The sequence below is a fragment of the Octodon degus genome, unplaced genomic scaffold (genome assembly GCF_000260255.1).
Source record: "Octodon degus isolate 3935 unplaced genomic scaffold, OctDeg1.0 scaffold00036, whole genome shotgun sequence".
In the NCBI taxonomy this organism is placed as follows: Eukaryota; Metazoa; Chordata; class Mammalia; order Rodentia; family Octodontidae; genus Octodon; species Octodon degus.
The window spans coordinates 14,628,528-14,645,509 of NW_004524612.1; the positions used below are offsets into that span (position 1 = coordinate 14,628,528).

Consider the following 16,982-nt stretch of genomic DNA (forward strand, 5'->3'; position numbering starts at 1 on the left):
AGTCTGCTTTTCTCCTTTCTTCTGTTGGGTGTTTTGGTGTAGTTTCATTGTGTATGTTTTTTTTTTGTGTGTGTGTGTAAAATCATACAACTTTATTGGAAGACACTAGAGTCTTTCTTAAGAACTATTCCAAATTCATGATAGGAAATTTCTGTATCAGAGTTTAGTTTTAAAAGAAAAGTAGGGTAGTTTTTATATCAGTAAAGTCTTGAAAGCAGGTACTAATAGGATGGGATGCTGTTCCTGTTGATGATTCAGGAGTTATTGTGACAAGGAGTGCTGCAAGAGAAGAGGGCTCAGAGAGGGCACTGCTGTTGTGATGCGTAGGGGTGAGAAGAGAAAAGGGGGAATACAGCTGCATTGCAAGACTTGGAGTGGTGTTGGGAGCCACAGAAGTGGAAATTGGTCAAATTTGTGAGAGTGGGACTCGGTGCCTAAACCAGTCAAAAATACCTCAGTCCTGAGAAAAGCATCTTGACTGGTTAATGTCAGCTATTAGTCATTAGGCAACCTTGTATCATGTGATACTAACTTTGCAGAGGTATAAATAAACGCCTCAGCTGTTGTTCTGGGGGTCGTTCTTTGCCAGCTAGGCAAAGGGGCCACCACCTGACCCAGCTCTTGTGTTCTTGTCTATCTTTTCCTCATCCCTGCTGCTGTTTCTCCCAGGGTTACAACGGATCACACTCAGAGACCAGCGGATCCCTACAGAGTGGGAACTCCAAGCCCCAGCTTCTGCTTTGTATTTATTATATGCCATTTACTTTTTCCAGCCCTCAAATGAGTGGCTTAGCAGATCGAGATTCTACTTTCAGGTAATCAGCAAACATTGGTCATGATCGGAATGATTAATTTCTGTGTTACAACTATGGTGACAGGCCTCTCCCCCCATATGTTGTCGCCTCTCCTTGGAGTCATAAGACACATACATTTGCTGCCAATGGAACATTAAGGTGTAGATATCTTCTCTTACTGGCTTTGGAAAAGAAGACAGAAAGGAGGTGAAGATGGGAAAAGTAACTTCTGACTCATCTAGCTGTGGGATAGCTGTTGCATTGGCAAATTGTGGAAAGTGAAGACTGAGAGGAGGACCTGGACGGATCTGGGACACAACTACAGTGCATTTAAGGAGAGATGACAAGGAACAGAAAAAGCAGACACCCAGGAGTGGAAGACTGAAAAATAGAAAATACTCACAAATTAACAATAGGAGATAGGGACAGTGAATGATTCCAATGAAACACTGTGGTGGGGAAATAAAGGAAGGCATGAATAAATGAAGAGAATTTTTATGCTTCTGAGTAAGATTAAATAATATCTTCCCATGTCAGTAATCCCAGCTACTCAGGAGGCTGGGGTAGCGGTGTGCAAGTTGAAAGCCAGTCCGGACAATTTAGTAAGACACTTTCAGAATAAAACAAAACTTTCTCTACTTAAACAGTAGTATAACATTCTTTTTATATGTTGGTGATTCCTGTTTCCTAATAGTTTAAGTATTTTTGTCTTGCATTCATGAGAGATATTCGTAGTTTCTCTTTTGAAAACTACGTTTGACTTTGGATAATAAAATGAAGTGGCAAGTGTTTTTGGAAAAGATTGGGTAGTATAGGTGTTTATTTTTCTTTAATTGTTTAGAATTCTCCAGTGAAATCAGAGGTTGGAGATTTTTGGGATTTAAAATTACAAAATAAATTTATTTAATATTCGTAAGACTAATTCAAATGATCTCTCTGATAGTGGTCCATTGTATTTAAGTGTTAGGGATGCTGCTGGTTCTTCTCTTTCCTTTAGATGCCTTTGGGGACTGTACTGATTCCCATTTCACTTCTGATATTGGTGATTTACGTCTGTTCTCTTATTTCATTGCCAGTCTTGCATACTTGTCAGACTCTTGACAAACTCGTTTCATTGATTTTTGTTGTTATTCTTGTTATTTTCTCTCCTTTGGATTTGATTATTTTTCTGGGTTCTTGAGGTAGAGACTTAGCTTATTGATTTGAGATTTTTTTTCCTTTTTTAATGTAAGCATTTCATGCACAAATTTTCCTCTTCCGCAGTAGGTTAGTTGTGTCCTATAACTTTTCTTCATCTATAGTATTTTATTTATTTATTTAATTTTTTAATAGTATTTTATTTAATCTCCACATTAATTCTAGCAGTCAGTAGGGATTTTCTGCATCACTTTTCAAGGAGGAAATAGGAAGAGGGATTATGTAAGATTCCTAAATTCTCATGGCTGATCTCAGTCAGGCAGTCTAGTGTCAAATCTAGATGGCCTTCAAGCTTCTTCCTAGCTGTGAATTTCTCTTTTGTTTTAATGTATTACTTGCTTTGAATTAAGACCACATAGTCTCCAAGTTTAAACTTGATTGGGGTTGATACATGCAAACTAAGATTCTTCAAAAAATTTTATTTATTTAATACGAGGTCTCGCTCTGTAGTTGAGACTCATAGTGATCCACCTGTCTCAGCCTCCCCTGCTCTGGGATTATAGGCGTGGGACACCACGCCTGGTCTCCAGGCTAGCACAGTACACCTCAGGTTTCAGGACCAGTGTGCATGCGGTACTGGGGAATCTTTGAGCTTGCCAGGCAGGTGCTTAGTCTGTTGCACTATCTCCCTAGGCCTGCAAACTAAGACTTTGAACTAGTATAATTTATTGAGCAATGACTTGCTGATTGTCAGATTAAAGAAAAAATGGCATTCAGTTCATTTTTGATTGGTTTCTTGCATAACTGCAGGTACAAAATGAAATCTCAGTGTCTTGTGTAACAAAAGTTTGTTTATGGTTCATATGAGGGTCTGATGTAGGTCATGTGGCTCTCGTTAGTGTCTTTACTGTGGTCGTGCAGGGTCTGGGTAGTTTCTAACTTGCCCCTTCATGGCTTTGGAGTTGGTGCTTTCAGTTTCTCAGGTGGATGGAGGGGGAGAGAGTCCATACTTGTTCCTAACTGCCTATTACTATGTGGGCACACTCCCTCTAGTCACTTTCCTTAGGCAAGAATTGGTCCAGCCGAACTGTAAGACAGAATAAGTGATGCAGAGGTGTAAGTAGATACTTGAATGGCTATTGCTGTCACATCCATATTGGTAAGCTATTGGTAATGTGATCTGTATTGCTGCTGGGAGGATATATTGTCATCTTCCTTTTGGTCCTGTCCTCATAGTAACTTGAGAAATTTATCAATTCTCTCTTGCCCAACAATTTCACATTAAAAATTCTATGAATGTTTGTAAAGATAGTTACAGGACTAATGATTATAATAATGAAAAACTGGAAACAATTTAAATGTCTTAATGGAAGAGGATAGGCTAAATAAATAGGTCTTCCTGTAGTATGAGAGGATATTCAGCTATTAATCATCATGCAGTAGAATGCTAATGATGTGGGGCAGTAGACTGTGATATAAGAGAAAAAACAGCAGCTTACAAAAAAGCACATATGGCGTCCCATTTTTGTTAGTGTATGTGAATAGAAAAAAAGAGAGGAAGCCTCTGCTTTTGGCACAGTAGCAGATTAAATAACTATAACACCCCTGCTTCATAATGCTCTCCTGAAAGAAAGATAAATCCTCATTAAAATAAAGAAGCAGAGGGTAGGGGAAAGTTGGTTGAAGAGCAAAGCATCTGGTGAGCAGTTTGATGCTGCAGAGCTTCGGTAATTTGTGCTTTTCTTTTGTTTTAGTTACTTGTGCTTTAATTTTTTCCAAGACAAGAGGTAAAGACCTTGAGTCTGTGAGCGTTAGAATTGAGATACTGGGCAAGATTTGGAACTTTAAAAGGTTGAATGTTTAGAACATAGATGGGCTAAAAGTAGCTGTGTCCAAACATAAAGAAGGCTCTCTTTATCTTGGTCCCTGGATTGGTAGGGGTGGAGATACCCACTGGGAGCCCAGGACCATGGGTCCCTGTCATGTGGATTTTGGGTTCACATTTGTGATACTTGTGTGGTGTGGCAAGTCTCCAGATGGCGAATTTGAGATAAAATTAACAGTCTAAGGCTGATGCTATGACAGAAACTGTGCTGCTGTTACAAGTTCTGAATCCAGAGCACATAGATTTCTCAGAAATAGAGCACCCAAAGGTAAACTGAGTACAGAATTACAAGGCTAAGAGGAAACAGTCTACTGTCTGTCTGTAAGCAAGAATCGACAGAGCAAAGTGTAAATCCATGAAGAGAAGGAATGGAAAACATGAGAAAGGACAAGGTGTTGTAAAAATAATGCTGTTTTTTAAAGTCAGTGGAACTTCTGGAAATGGAAAGTAATTACTGAAATTAAAACCCAGCAGGTAGGATTAAATAGTATCTTCCACGTAGAAGAGAAAATTAGTGAACTACATGAGAAGTTTGGCCTGTGGCCTAATCTGGTTAATGGCATACTTTCGTAGTAGCCTACAAGGTAAGAATGTTCTTTACATTTTTAAAGTGTTGTTTAAGAAGAAAGACAAAATATGCTACAGAGACTGTATGGGACCCAAAAAGCCTAAAAAATTAACTGTCTGGTCCTTTACCAAAAAAGTGTCTAAATTAGATGTGAGGAAAAGGTAGTATAAAGGGCATAGAGATTTTATTTGTACTGGAGATTGAACCCAAAGTTTTTACATTGATAATTGTTTAAAATATCCCCAACCCATTTTAAGATTTTCTTTCTTTCTTTTTTTTTTTAATTTATTTATGTGTGTGTGTGTGTATGTGTGTGTGGCCGGCTCAGCCCACCAGGGGGTGGGGCTGGCTGGCATGTGGTGCTGGGGGATTGAACCGCGGTCCCTGTGCTTTGCTAAGCTTGTTCTAAGCAGGTGCTTTAGACCACTGAGCCATCTCACCAGCCCATTTTAAGATTTTCAGACAAAGTCTCACTAGGTTGTCCATGCTGGGTGATACAAACTTATGATCCATTCTGCCTCAGCCTCTTAGGGTGCTAGAATTATACTAAGATTAAGAAAGTTAAAGAATCTAGAACTAAAACCAAAGCCAAGCAAAAACCCCACAAAATTTTGTAAGTTGATGCTTCAAAGGACTCTTATGACAAAAAGATTTTTTTTTTTTTTTTTTTTTTTTTTTGGTGGAACTGGGGATTGAACTCAGGCCCTTGTGCTTGCCAGGCAAGTGCTTATTCTACTGAGCCATCTCCCCGGCTCAAAGATGTTTAAAACAACTAGAATGAAAAGTCAAATTACCCTCAAGTTGCAGTTGAACTGCTATCTTACTTTTCCATGGCAGTAAAAATATCCAGAGGTTTTCAAAAGAAAACCTGTTGGTGGAAAAGGAAAAGCTAGCATTACTATCTAAACCTTCATTCAGGATTTAGGGTGAAATCATTCCTCATTGAAGATAAGGGTTCTGTTGTTGAGAACATATGGATAGAAACAAAGTAGGGCAACGATATTGGTAATGGCATATAACTTGGTACAGGTTATTGTTGGTAGTGTTCTGAGAATCTTTTATTAATTGAGCAGAGAGGAAATATTAGAAATGTTAAACTTTCTACTTGGTTGATGATGGATGAATGTATGTTATGCTTTAAGGGCAAACTCTAAAGAGAAGTTGAATACAATATTCAGAGAGGAATTGGGTCCAGCCTCTGGTATGGGTTCCAAAATCTGCAGATCCCTAGGCTGCTTATACTGAGCCTCTTTTTTTTTTTTTTTCGGAACCGGGGATTGAACTCAGGTCCTTGCGCTTGCCAGGCAAGTGCTTATTCCACTGAACTATCTCCCCGGCTCCAGGCTGCTTATACTGAAATGGCATAGCATTTGCATTTGTCTACAGATACCCTCCTCTTTACTTTGTCATCTTTAGGTTTCTTACTCTACTGTATTAGTCTGGTTTCTGTTACTATAATGAAATGCTTGCAGCTGAATAATGTTTAAATTTTTTTTTTTTTTAGTGCAGGGTCTTACTATGCAGCTTGGACTCATAGTGATCCTCCTGATTTCTGCCTCCCTAGTGCTGGGATTACAGGTGTGCACCACCACGCCCAGACTCCATCACTGGCTCAGTGCACCCTGGGAGTGGGGCCAGCACGGCATGCTGTGCCAGGGATCAAACCCTGGCCCCTGTGCTTACCTAAGCAAGTGCCTAGTCTGCTGAGCTATACCACCAGCCCTTCAATAATACTTGAAGATATTTATTTTTTTATTTTTTAAAAAATTTATTTATTTCTTTGTGTCTGTGTCTGTGTGTGGCCAGCTCAGCCCACCAGGGGGCGGAGCTGGCTGGCATGTGGTGCTGGGGGATTGAACCGCGGTCCTTGTGCTTTGCTAAGCTTGTTCTAAGTAGGTGCTTTAGACCACTGAGCCATCTCACCAGCCCTTGAAGAGATTTATTTAACTCACATTTTTTGGAATTTGAAAGACTAGAATGGTGCTGGCCCAATGTTCCTTTTAGCTATATCACCTCCACAGATGGTCCAGTTACTGAAATTAGCAAATAACAAATTTAATTCTTGCAAATATGTGGAAGAAAATAGAAGAAAGCTGGGAACATGTCTATAGGCCTGTAATCCCAGTACTCTGGGAGGCTGAAGCAGGAGCATCTCAAGTGGGAGCCAAATTTGGGAGACTTACTGACATGGTGAGACATTGTGTCCCCCCCCCAAAAAAAAAAAAAAGTAAAACACAGAAAACGGAAAGATAGGAAAGAAAAGAATAGACAAGAATTTGTGTAAAATGGAGTGTCTCAAAAAGAGCCCAGTGTACGTTGTACATCTAAAAAAAAAAAATCATACCTGAAATTAAGAATTTATTTGGTGGAATTAATAAACTGAAGAATGGATTATAGAGCTCAAAGACATCAACTGAAATTATTCAAGCTGAAGCACTATTAAGTGAGATAAAGTTGATTTAGAGTAATAGACAAATCGGTGAATAAGGCAAGATTTGGTCTTGTGATTTGGAGGTCAGGACTAAGGTGAAGGAGTTGAATAAAAAAAGGGATAAATCATATATTACTATTACAAATATATTATAATTGTTTAAAATATGAATTGGCAAGAGTTAGCAGGAGTGTAGATGTGGATGTAAGAAGCTGAAGGAATTAAAAATAACCTTAAGGCTTGTAGCAATTATAACCTCTTTTATGTCCCCTGTGCAGTGTTATTTATTATCACTTATTTTATTTTATTTATTTTATTTTATTTTATTTTATTTTATTTTATTTTATTTTATTTTATTTTATTTTATTTGTGTGTGTGTGGCCAGCTCAGCCCACCAGGGGGCAGGGGCTGGCTGGCATGTGGTGCTGGGGGATTGAACCGCGGTCCCTGTGCTTTGCTAAGCTTGTTCTAAGTAGGTGCTTTAGACCACTGAGCCATCTCAGCGGCCCCCAATGGATTTGTGTTTTTTTTTTTTTTGGTAGAACCGGGGATTGAACTCAGGTCCTTGTGCTTGCCAGGGACGCGCTTATTCCACTGAGCCATCTCCCTGGCCTATTATCACTAATTTTTTATAGCAATCCTGAACATAGGTATTATCTTTTTACTGTTGAAAAACAGAGAAGTTGGGCTGGGGGGATAGGTAGGTAGAGTACTTTTCCCTAGCTGGCCTGAGGTCTCAGGCTCAATCTCTAGTACCTCCACCAAATAAAAAAGTCAGAGCATCAAGGTGAGGCTTGAAGTTGGAGCTGGGGGTATGGAGGATGATAAGTGATGGTTGAAGCTTTAAAGTGGGTGCTCTCCTTAACAGATGGTATGAGAGCACTGTGGGAGGAAGTGACCCCAAGCAGGAGGGAACACGAGTCAGGGAGAGGGTAGGTGGAGCACCAGAGTGCACAAACAAAACACAGAAACCAAGGGGAGAGTGGAGAGTTTATAGAATGAGGAAGTGATCAACAAGACATGCAGGATTCATTTATTTAACAAACTTAGAACCTTGGGACTCTGCTGGGTGCTGGTGGTGATATACCTGGGATTGGAGTTGACCAAGTTTCTGCTCTCAAGAAGTTGGTTTTGGTGGGGAAGGTGGTAATGGATGAATACATGAAAAGAAATTATGAAGGAAATCAATAGGTTAATACTAAAAAGCATCAAGGAACAAGAAAAGGGCTTTGAAATGAAAAGGTCAAGAAAACTGACCTGAAAGGTAAGAGGCACCAGGAAAAAGCAGGGCTAGGAGTAGGTGGGTATTTCACACAAATGGCAGCAAGTGTGAAGCTTCTGGGGCAGTACAGAGCTCGGCGCTGCTGAGAAGTTGCAAGGCAGCCAGGGTAGCTCCAGCTCAGTGAGCAAGGCAGACAGCCATAGTGAGTGAGATTGGATATCATCAGGCTGGTCAGGAAGGGCCTGGCAGTGCAGTGCAAAGTCACAAAGATGTCTGAGGCAGGAAGAGGCAGGTCTTGTTTGTGTTTGGAGAGGATTCTGGTTGTCGTGTATAGGGTGCACTGTAAGGACAGGAGTGGAAGCCAGCTGCTAAGGTGGCATTATGTGCCATGGTGAACTGAGAATTAGTATGAAACATGCACTGTGTTGGATCAAATGTCTCTAGAAGCTGAGCCTGGTGATGCACACCTGTAATCCCAGCACTTGGGAGGCTGAAGCAGGAGGGTTACTGTGAGTTTTGAGGCCAGTATGTGCTACAAAGTGAGCTCAAGGCCAGTCTGACTGCGTAGTGAGACCTTGGCTGACAAAAGACAAATGTCTTTAGAGAGCCGTTCCTTATCAGTGTTGTAGTGACATGTAGTTCTAGATTCTAGTACTTCATTATCATTTCCCAGAGAATGGCAGGAGAGATTCTCAGGGTTCTTTTTCTTTTGTGCATGAAATAATTTAGTTAGCTGTTCAGGAAGGTAAGTTAATGCCATTGGACATTGATGACATATTTGCCTTATTCCAGTAAAAGACCTGGAACTTAATAGGGATACATTCTTTTGAGTCACTGAGTTATTGGTTTCTGTTAGAACGTTTGTTTGTACTCAGCACTGCATATAAATTGGTAGCACCAGAAATATTAGACTGAATAGTCTCCAAATGACTTTAAAAAACATTTGTTTGTATTCTGTAATTTTTTTTTCAGTTTTTTGATATGGAAAATTCCAACCACAAGCAGGAGCAGAGTATGTACTGTTGTAAACCTCTGTCTCTACCTGTTATTTTATATGAATGGCAATCAGTTTGTAGCTGGAGTTGGTCCATCTATTGCGGTAGCTACTCCTCATCACTTTTATCCAGGTGTATCATCTTATCCCTCAGTAGCCCAGTATATACTTACAGAAGGTAAGGTCATCCCAGTTTGGTATTTTGTCTCATTCGTTTCGCGAGCACATGGTATGTAGGAGACACTTCAGGTCCTCGTCTCGGTCCAAGAAGCCAATATTTGTAATCCCAAGGTTACGTTATTGGAGTCCCATCAAGTTGATTCCAATCTACCACTTACAATACAATCCACAGCGAAAATAAAGACACTAAATTATATTTTCAATCATCGGGGAGTGAAGGGACTCTAAGTCCAGCCACCAAGGTGGCTTTCCAGAACCAAGAGAGCAACCCAGGGCCTCACCCGGTTTTTATTCAGTGGGGGAGTGGCTTGAGGAGGATTGACTGAGAATTGTGGGAAGTAGGTGATCATTGTGAGCTGAGCTAGGTGGGTGGCCTACATTTACCTCTGCCATATGCAGAGAGGATATGCAGAGAGAGTAATCTGCATTATATAGTATCTAATGTTTTGGTAAGTCTGGTGCTTCAGCTTTGGTGTAGCCTTTCAAGCCCCAGGAAGTCATGGCCTCTGTCTCCAAGGCTCGAGGCTCGGCTGGATCCAGCTGGCGGCTGGTGGTGTGGAGCATTATCTCTACCGTCCTGCCCCTACCTGGCTCACATTAAAGAGCAGCAGGTGTGGGTTACCAGGGAAACACACACATGCCACCTTCAAAGACTATCACTAGCACCTCAGCTAGACCAGTACACATTGCTTAAGGCCAATCGAAGGATAAACAGCAGTCCTAGCCAGCTCTGTGCATAACAATCCGAGGAAATAGGGTCAGGCTGTCAAAATGGAGACAGTCACTCTTCTTTCAAGGAGGGCTGCTCAGGTGGTCCTCCACAATGGTAGGTATCATATATCTAGGTAGTATGCCTGTGAGGGTTCCACTTTACACCCGTTGTGCTGGTGTGTTTTATTGGCGTCTCTGTAGCAAACTGTAATGTCACTATCTGTATGCATAAGGAAAGCCTTTTCAGAAGGTTAGTGAGGAATTTATTTATTTATTTATTTGGTACAGGGTCTTGCTACACAGCTCGGACTTGTAGTGATTCTCTTGTTTTAGCCTCGTCTGCACTGGGATTACAGATGTGTGCCACCACACCTGGTTTTGGTGGCTGGTTCCATGCGGGGCTAGCACAGCATGTGGTACCGGAGATTGAACCCAGGTCCTTGCACTTGCCAGGCAGGCGCTTAGACTGTTGAGCTATCTCTCCAGCACTAGTAAGGAAATTATTTAATAGTAGCTCCAGTATTGAATATTTTTCTAATGATATATCACTTTTCTATCTTCTTTTTAAATCAGGAGAGCAGGCCCTGGTGTTCACTATTTCAAGAAATCTTATATGGAAGTATAATCCTTCATAAGCCAGAGAAAAGAAGTATCCTGGTACATGCACATAGGGTAAGAAAGGGAGGAATCACTGTATTGCCTTGATTTTATCTTCCTCGTTTTCTTTTCCATTCTTCTTTGTTATTTGATCATCAGTGCAATAGTGAGAGATTTATGTAATTATTTTTAAAATTAGATTTTATTGGTTTCATTTCGGATATATATAACAATCACATTCACCATAGAGAATTTGTACTTGTACCCTATACAACTTTTCCCCATTCCTGTACTCTCCCATCACCCCCCTCTTTCCCATTTACAAAGCTGTTGGTATTTTCTCCCCTCCCCCTCTTTTTTGTCCCTTTTTTTCCTTTCCCAAAAGAGAGATTTAAATTCTTGGATCAAAACGATAATGAGAATGCTTTAGAAATACTGACCTTCCTATGTTCTTTGGGATGCTTGCCAGGCTGTTAATTATCCAAGTTCACACAATCCAAATAATCTTTCCCAGAGTAGATGTTTGTGTTGTCTTGGTCATCTTAGTACTTACTGTGCTTATGCTGTTTAGTAACACTACTATTAACTTTATGTTGTTACTTAAAGAGAAAGAAGTCTCTTATCAAATCTTCTGTAGTTACGCATTTTGAACAAAGGTAGAAACTGGAAGGTATAGTTGCTCCTCTATGAGAGTACTTATTTTATGTTACCTTGTAATAGTACTCTTGATGTTTGTTTATAGTGTGTCTCCTAGGCTAAATGAAATTCTGTGGTCAAGGATTGTTACCCATTCTAGATTCTTTCACAGTGACTAGAGCATGCCTTAGGTATGTCAAGAATGTGTTGAATTTCTTTTTGGAAGAAATAAGTGAAAAAAATAGGGAATATTTTTTGCACAGCATCTTATGGTTAATTTCTATATATGTTGGACTTGGGAGAAAGCAGATAGCTTTTTAAAGCTATTATCATAAAGTTTGGGGAGGGCACAAGACTGATAGTGTGGTTTCATGATTAGGTAGCCTGAAGTACTTATGGATCTTCTTGCTTCATTTTCATTGCAATATACTGTCTTATCCCTATATGTTTACTTCTAATTTAGAGGCATAGTACACTGAGTAATAGCATATCTGACCCTGAAGGAAACCAAGTAATCCTTTCATTCCTTTAAAAAATTTTTTTGTAAAATCTTTTATTTATTTGGTACATGGTCTCACTACGCAACTCAGACTTGTAGTGATCCTCCTGTTTTAGCCTCCCCAGCACTTGGATTACAGACATGCACCACCAGGCCTGGTTTTGGTGGCCGGCTCCACGTGGGGCCAGTATGGCATGCAGTTCCAGGGATCAAACCGGGGTCCTTGAGCTTGCCAAGCAGGTGCTTAGACCGCTGAGCTATTTCCCTGGCCCCTTCTTCTCATTCCTAAATATGGTACTCTTCTGAAAGGAGAACTTGCTGTCTGCTAATGGAAGATAAATAGACACAAACTGGGAAAAACCTTTCATCTCCAGATTCCTATGTCTGCTACTGGATGAAGAGCAAAAGCATTCTCTTTGACTCTTTTTTGGTCTAAATTGAGCTTCTCAAAGTCTTTTTCTTTTGCTAAGTAGATCAAAAGGAAACTTTCATGTTCGGAGTGAATATAGCCACCATGGTTGGATAGCCACCATGGTTGGATAGGAGAGTGTTTCTCTCCATTTGAGGCTGATGCACAGGTCTCAGATAATAAATTGGTCTTGCAAGGGCCAGCCAAATAGCTCAGCAGATTAAAGCACCTGCAAGCAGGTGTAGGGGCCAGGGGTATGATTTCTGGGCCTGCTGTGCTGGTCCTGCCCCTAGAGCACACTGAGATGGCATTTGAGACTGAGCGTGGTGGCAGGTGCCTGTAATCCCAGCTCTTGGGAGGCTGTAAACAGGCAGATCACTACAAGTCTGACCTAGTAGTGAGACCCTGAACACCCTGTAGACCTTTCTTTATTTATTATTATTATTTTTTTAATTTTTATTTATTTATTTGTGTGTGTGTGTGTGTGTGTGGCCAGCTCAGCCCACCAGGGGGCGGGGCTGGCTGGCATGTGGTGCTGGGGGATTGAACCGTGGTCCCTGTGCTCTGCTAAGCTTGTTCTAAGTAGGTGCTTTAGACCACTAAGCCATCTCACCAGCCCCGACCCTTCTTTAAAAAATGCAAATAAATAAATAAATAGGTCTTGCAGACATCTTCCCCCACTGTTGATTTTAGTAGACATCATTGTGTAGAGTTCTTGTACCATTCTTGATGTAGTGATGCAGGAATAGGCTGGGTCGAGGTGTGCAAACTGAAACTTTCTAGGGGACTGTATCCCTTTTTTACTAACCACAAGTAATATGCCCACACCAGACATAATCTCTACCTTGGAATTAAGAGGGGTTCTTTGAGACACACACCAGTTTCAGTCACTTAACAGATTTAAGCACTTTCTCTAAATGTACTAGGTGGTGTTATTGAGTAAGATCTTTTCAAAACTGACATGTTTTTCTTTCTTTTGCAGGCCTGATTGTTGGCAATGACATTGATAAGAGGCTGGCATTTCTAACTGCAGCTGTTCTAACCAGCTACTGTATAATCTGTCCCAGAAGTCAGACACTCAGAATTTACTGTACTGTGAATAGAAATTATGCATATTTGTGGGTCAGCAAAACCAAGGAGCAAGAGCTATGGCAGTTGAAATGGTCTGTTTGGTTCCAAGGTATTTTTCCTGGGTTTCACCATCAGGGACTTTTTCCCTTTCATCTCAGCAACAATGTGGCACCTTTTGTTTGGTGAAAATTAAGGATCCAGCAACAAGCAGAATTGGTCAATAAGCAGAATTCAAAATCTACCAGAATAGGGTCAATTGCAGCTGAGGAAAATGAAATTTCCATTTTACTTGGTGCCTTGTACAGGGAGCACACTAACTCTTCTGGAGACATCTGAGTGAAGAGGTTGAATTTTGCCGAATCAAAACTCATGGTGATGGCGAGTGATCCAACGTGATCAGAGAGGGCACGAGCCACAAAGAACTCATGACGGGCTATGCCATGTTGCGTAGTGGGGGTGTGGGGAATGGAGGTCAAACCTGTATGTTACGCTGGTCCAACCGCATCCGGCTCACATGGCTCAGTTTTACCCTCTTCATCATCCTGGTTTTCTTTCCCCTCATTGCTCACTATTATCTCACCACTCTGGATGAGGCGGATGAGGCAGGCAAGCGGATTTTTGGCCCACGGGCCGGCAGTGAGCTCTGTGAGGTAAAACATGTGCTGGATCTCTGTCGCATTCGTGAGTCTGTGAGCGAGGAACTCTTACAGCTGGAAGCAAAGAGGCAGGAGCTGAACAGTGAGATTGCCAGGCTGAACCTAAAGATCGAAGCCTGTAAGAAAAGCATTGAGAATGCCAAGCAGGACTTGCTGCAGCTCAAGAATGTCATCAGTCAGACGGAGCACTCTTACAAAGAGCTGATGGCCCAGAATCAGCCCAAACTGTCTCTGCCCATCCGATTGCTCCCTGAGAAGGATGATGCTGGTCTGCCCCTTCCAAAGGCCACATGGGGTTGCCGGCTGCATAATTGCTTTGATTATTCTCGTTGTCCCCTTACTTCTGGTTTTCCAGTGTATGTTTATGACAGTGACCAGTTTGCTTTTGGCAGCTATTTAGACCCTTTGGTCAAGCAGGCTTTTCAGGCAACCACACGCACCAACATCTATGTTACAGACAACGCAGACATTGCCTGTCTTTATGTGATTTTAGTGGGAGAAATGCAGGAGCCAATAGTGCTGCGGCCTGCTGACCTTGAGAAGCAGTTGCATTCTCTACCACATTGGCGGACAGATGGACACAACCATGTCATCATCAATTTGTCCCGGAAGTCAGACACCCAGAATTTACTGTACAACATCAGTACAGGACGTGCCATGGTGGCCCAGTCCACTTTCTATGCTGCCCAGTACAGGGCTGGCTTTGACTTGGTAGTCTCTCCCCTAGTCCATGCCATGTCAGAACCGAACTTCATGGAAATCCCACCACAGGTACCAGTGAAGCGGAAATATCTCTTCACCTTCCAGGGTGAGAAGATTGAATCCCTGAGATCCAGCCTTCAGGAGGCCCGCTCCTTTGAAGAAGAAATGGAGGGTGACCCCCCTGCTGACTATGATGACCGGATCATTGCCACCCTCAAGGCAGTACAGGACAGCAAGTTAGATCAGGTCCTTGTAGAATTTACTTGCAAAAACCAACCAAAGCCAAGTCTGCCTACTGAATGGGCACTGTGTGGGGAGCGGGAGGACCGCCTAGAGTTGCTGAAGCTTTCTACCTTTGCCCTCATCATCACTCCTGGAGACCCCCGCCTGGTTATTTCAGCTGGGTGTGCCACACGGCTCTTTGAAGCCCTGGAGGTTGGCGCTGTCCCGGTTGTGCTGGGGGAGCAAGTGCAGCTTCCATACCAGGACATGCTACAGTGGAATGAGGCAGCCTTGGTGGTGCCCAAGCCGCGTGTTACTGAGGTTCACTTCTTGTTACGGAGTCTCTCTGATAGTGATCTACTGGCCATGAGGCGCCAAGGCCGCTTTCTCTGGGAGACTTACTTTTCCACCACTGACAGTATTTTTAATACCATGCTGGCTATGATTAGGACTCGCATACAGATCCCAGCTGCTCCCATACGGGAAGAGGTAGCAGCTGAGATACCCCATCGTTCAGGCAAGGCTGCTGGAACTGACCCCAACATGGCCGACAATGGGGACCTGGACCTGGGCCCAGTAGAGACAGAGCCGCCGTATGCCTCACCTAAATACCTCCGCAACTTCACTCTCACTGTCACTGACTTTTACCGCAGCTGGAACTCTGCTCCGGGGCCTTTCCATCTTTTCCCACACACACCATTTGACCCTGTGTTGCCCTCAGAGGCCAAGTTCTTGGGCTCAGGGACTGGATTTCGGCCTATTGGTGGTGGAGCTGGGGGCTCTGGCAAGGAGTTTCAGGCAGCGCTTGGAGGCAACGTGCCAAGAGAGCAGTTCACAGTGGTGATGTTGACTTACGAGAGGGAGGAGGTACTCATGAACTCTTTAGAGAGACTGAATGGCCTCCCCTACCTGAACAAGGTGGTAGTGGTGTGGAATTCCCCCAAGCTGCCCTCGGAGGACCTTCTGTGGCCTGACATTGGAGTGCCCATCATGGTAATGGAAAACTAGGCAGTTTATTTTACTTCCTGAAATGGTATTTTACTTCTCTTGCCTTTTCCAGTTTTAAGTCAGGCATGCTAACTTTTAGTAGAGAGGATTATTTATACACCTTTGCTTTCAAACGCATATGCATTTCTTTCCCTATGAAGTTTCTGCTTGCTGCTTTTCCATTGCTGCAACTTGCTTCCCAAATCTAGTGGACAGCTGAAATTGGTGCTGGTCCCATGAAGGCTTATAAACCCTGTCATTTGTCCCATAGACTTCTTTCAAGCCAATGAGTTTAACACTGATGAGGAAACTTAAAATTTAGGGAGAATGTAGGACCTGGGCACAATAGTTAGAAATGTGATGTGTATCATTATTACTGTGTTTTCATTTTATATCTGTGGGAACTGAGGTTTAGAACAGTTAATTTGCTAAAGGCCATGATCATGAGTCACAGAGATGGTGAGCTTTCATGTGTCTAATTCCAGAAACTGCACTTTAATCATTCCCAAAGGACTGGGGAAGGAGACTGTTATCATTTCCCAGGGCCCTGCAAAAACCACCTGGAAATCTGGAGTTCACTATTTGGAATTGAAGATCCTGAACTTTCTTTTTTCGAATGTGTTTCAGGTTCTTTCTCATCCTTTACTTCATCTCTTAGGGTTGGATGATACATTTTACAGGAAAACAAGTAGCTAAATATATAAGATAGGGTGTTATTTCTGAGGATTTTAAGTTAAACTTGGCATTCTAGAAGTGCAACCCATCTCTTTGAATATGAGACCTTAGAGCTGATTTTAAGCAGACTGTGACCTACTTCATTTGATCTAAAGGCATTTTCCAGAAAAGGTACCTAAGAATAACAAAAAGATCTAATGGGCCATGCGTAGTAAACTCTTGCTCAAGAAAATTAGTATTGTTTAGGGACAGTCTGGAAAAGAATGTTTGAACTAGTCCATTTTTTAAAAAGAAATTTCATTGGAGAACTGATTGATCTGAAATATTTTCTGTGCAATTGCATATAGTAGTAGGAAAAGCCTTAGCTTTAAAGTCCTGGGAATAAGTAGTCATTTTGTGAGCTTTAATAAGTTGATTAGCTTTTTAAATTTATTTTATTTTTTTATGCATTTAGTACAGGGTCTCACTACCCAGCTCCGACTCAGCGTTTTCAGCCTCCCCAGTGCTTGGATTATAGGCATGTGCCACAACGCCTGGACTCTTGTCACTGGCTCAGCCCGCCCTGAGGGTGGGGCCAGCATGGCATTCTGTCCCTGTGCTTGCCTG

At 42.0% G+C, this 16,982-nt stretch overlaps 1 protein-coding gene across 1 annotated transcript in view; it reads left to right on the forward strand.

The window, feature by feature from the left end:
- Extl3 (exostosin like glycosyltransferase 3) overlaps positions 1–16,982 on the forward strand; it is a 54,943-nt gene that overhangs the window by 11,459 nt on the left and 26,502 nt on the right. Inside the window, exons 2-3 of the mRNA XM_004630700.2 lie at positions 10,496–10,594; positions 13,046–15,707. Of these exons, the coding sequence (XP_004630757.1) occupies positions 13,560–15,707 (2,148 nt within the window). The 5' untranslated portion in view covers positions 10,496–10,594; positions 13,046–13,559. The remainder of the gene's footprint in view (positions 1–10,495; positions 10,595–13,045; positions 15,708–16,982) is intronic.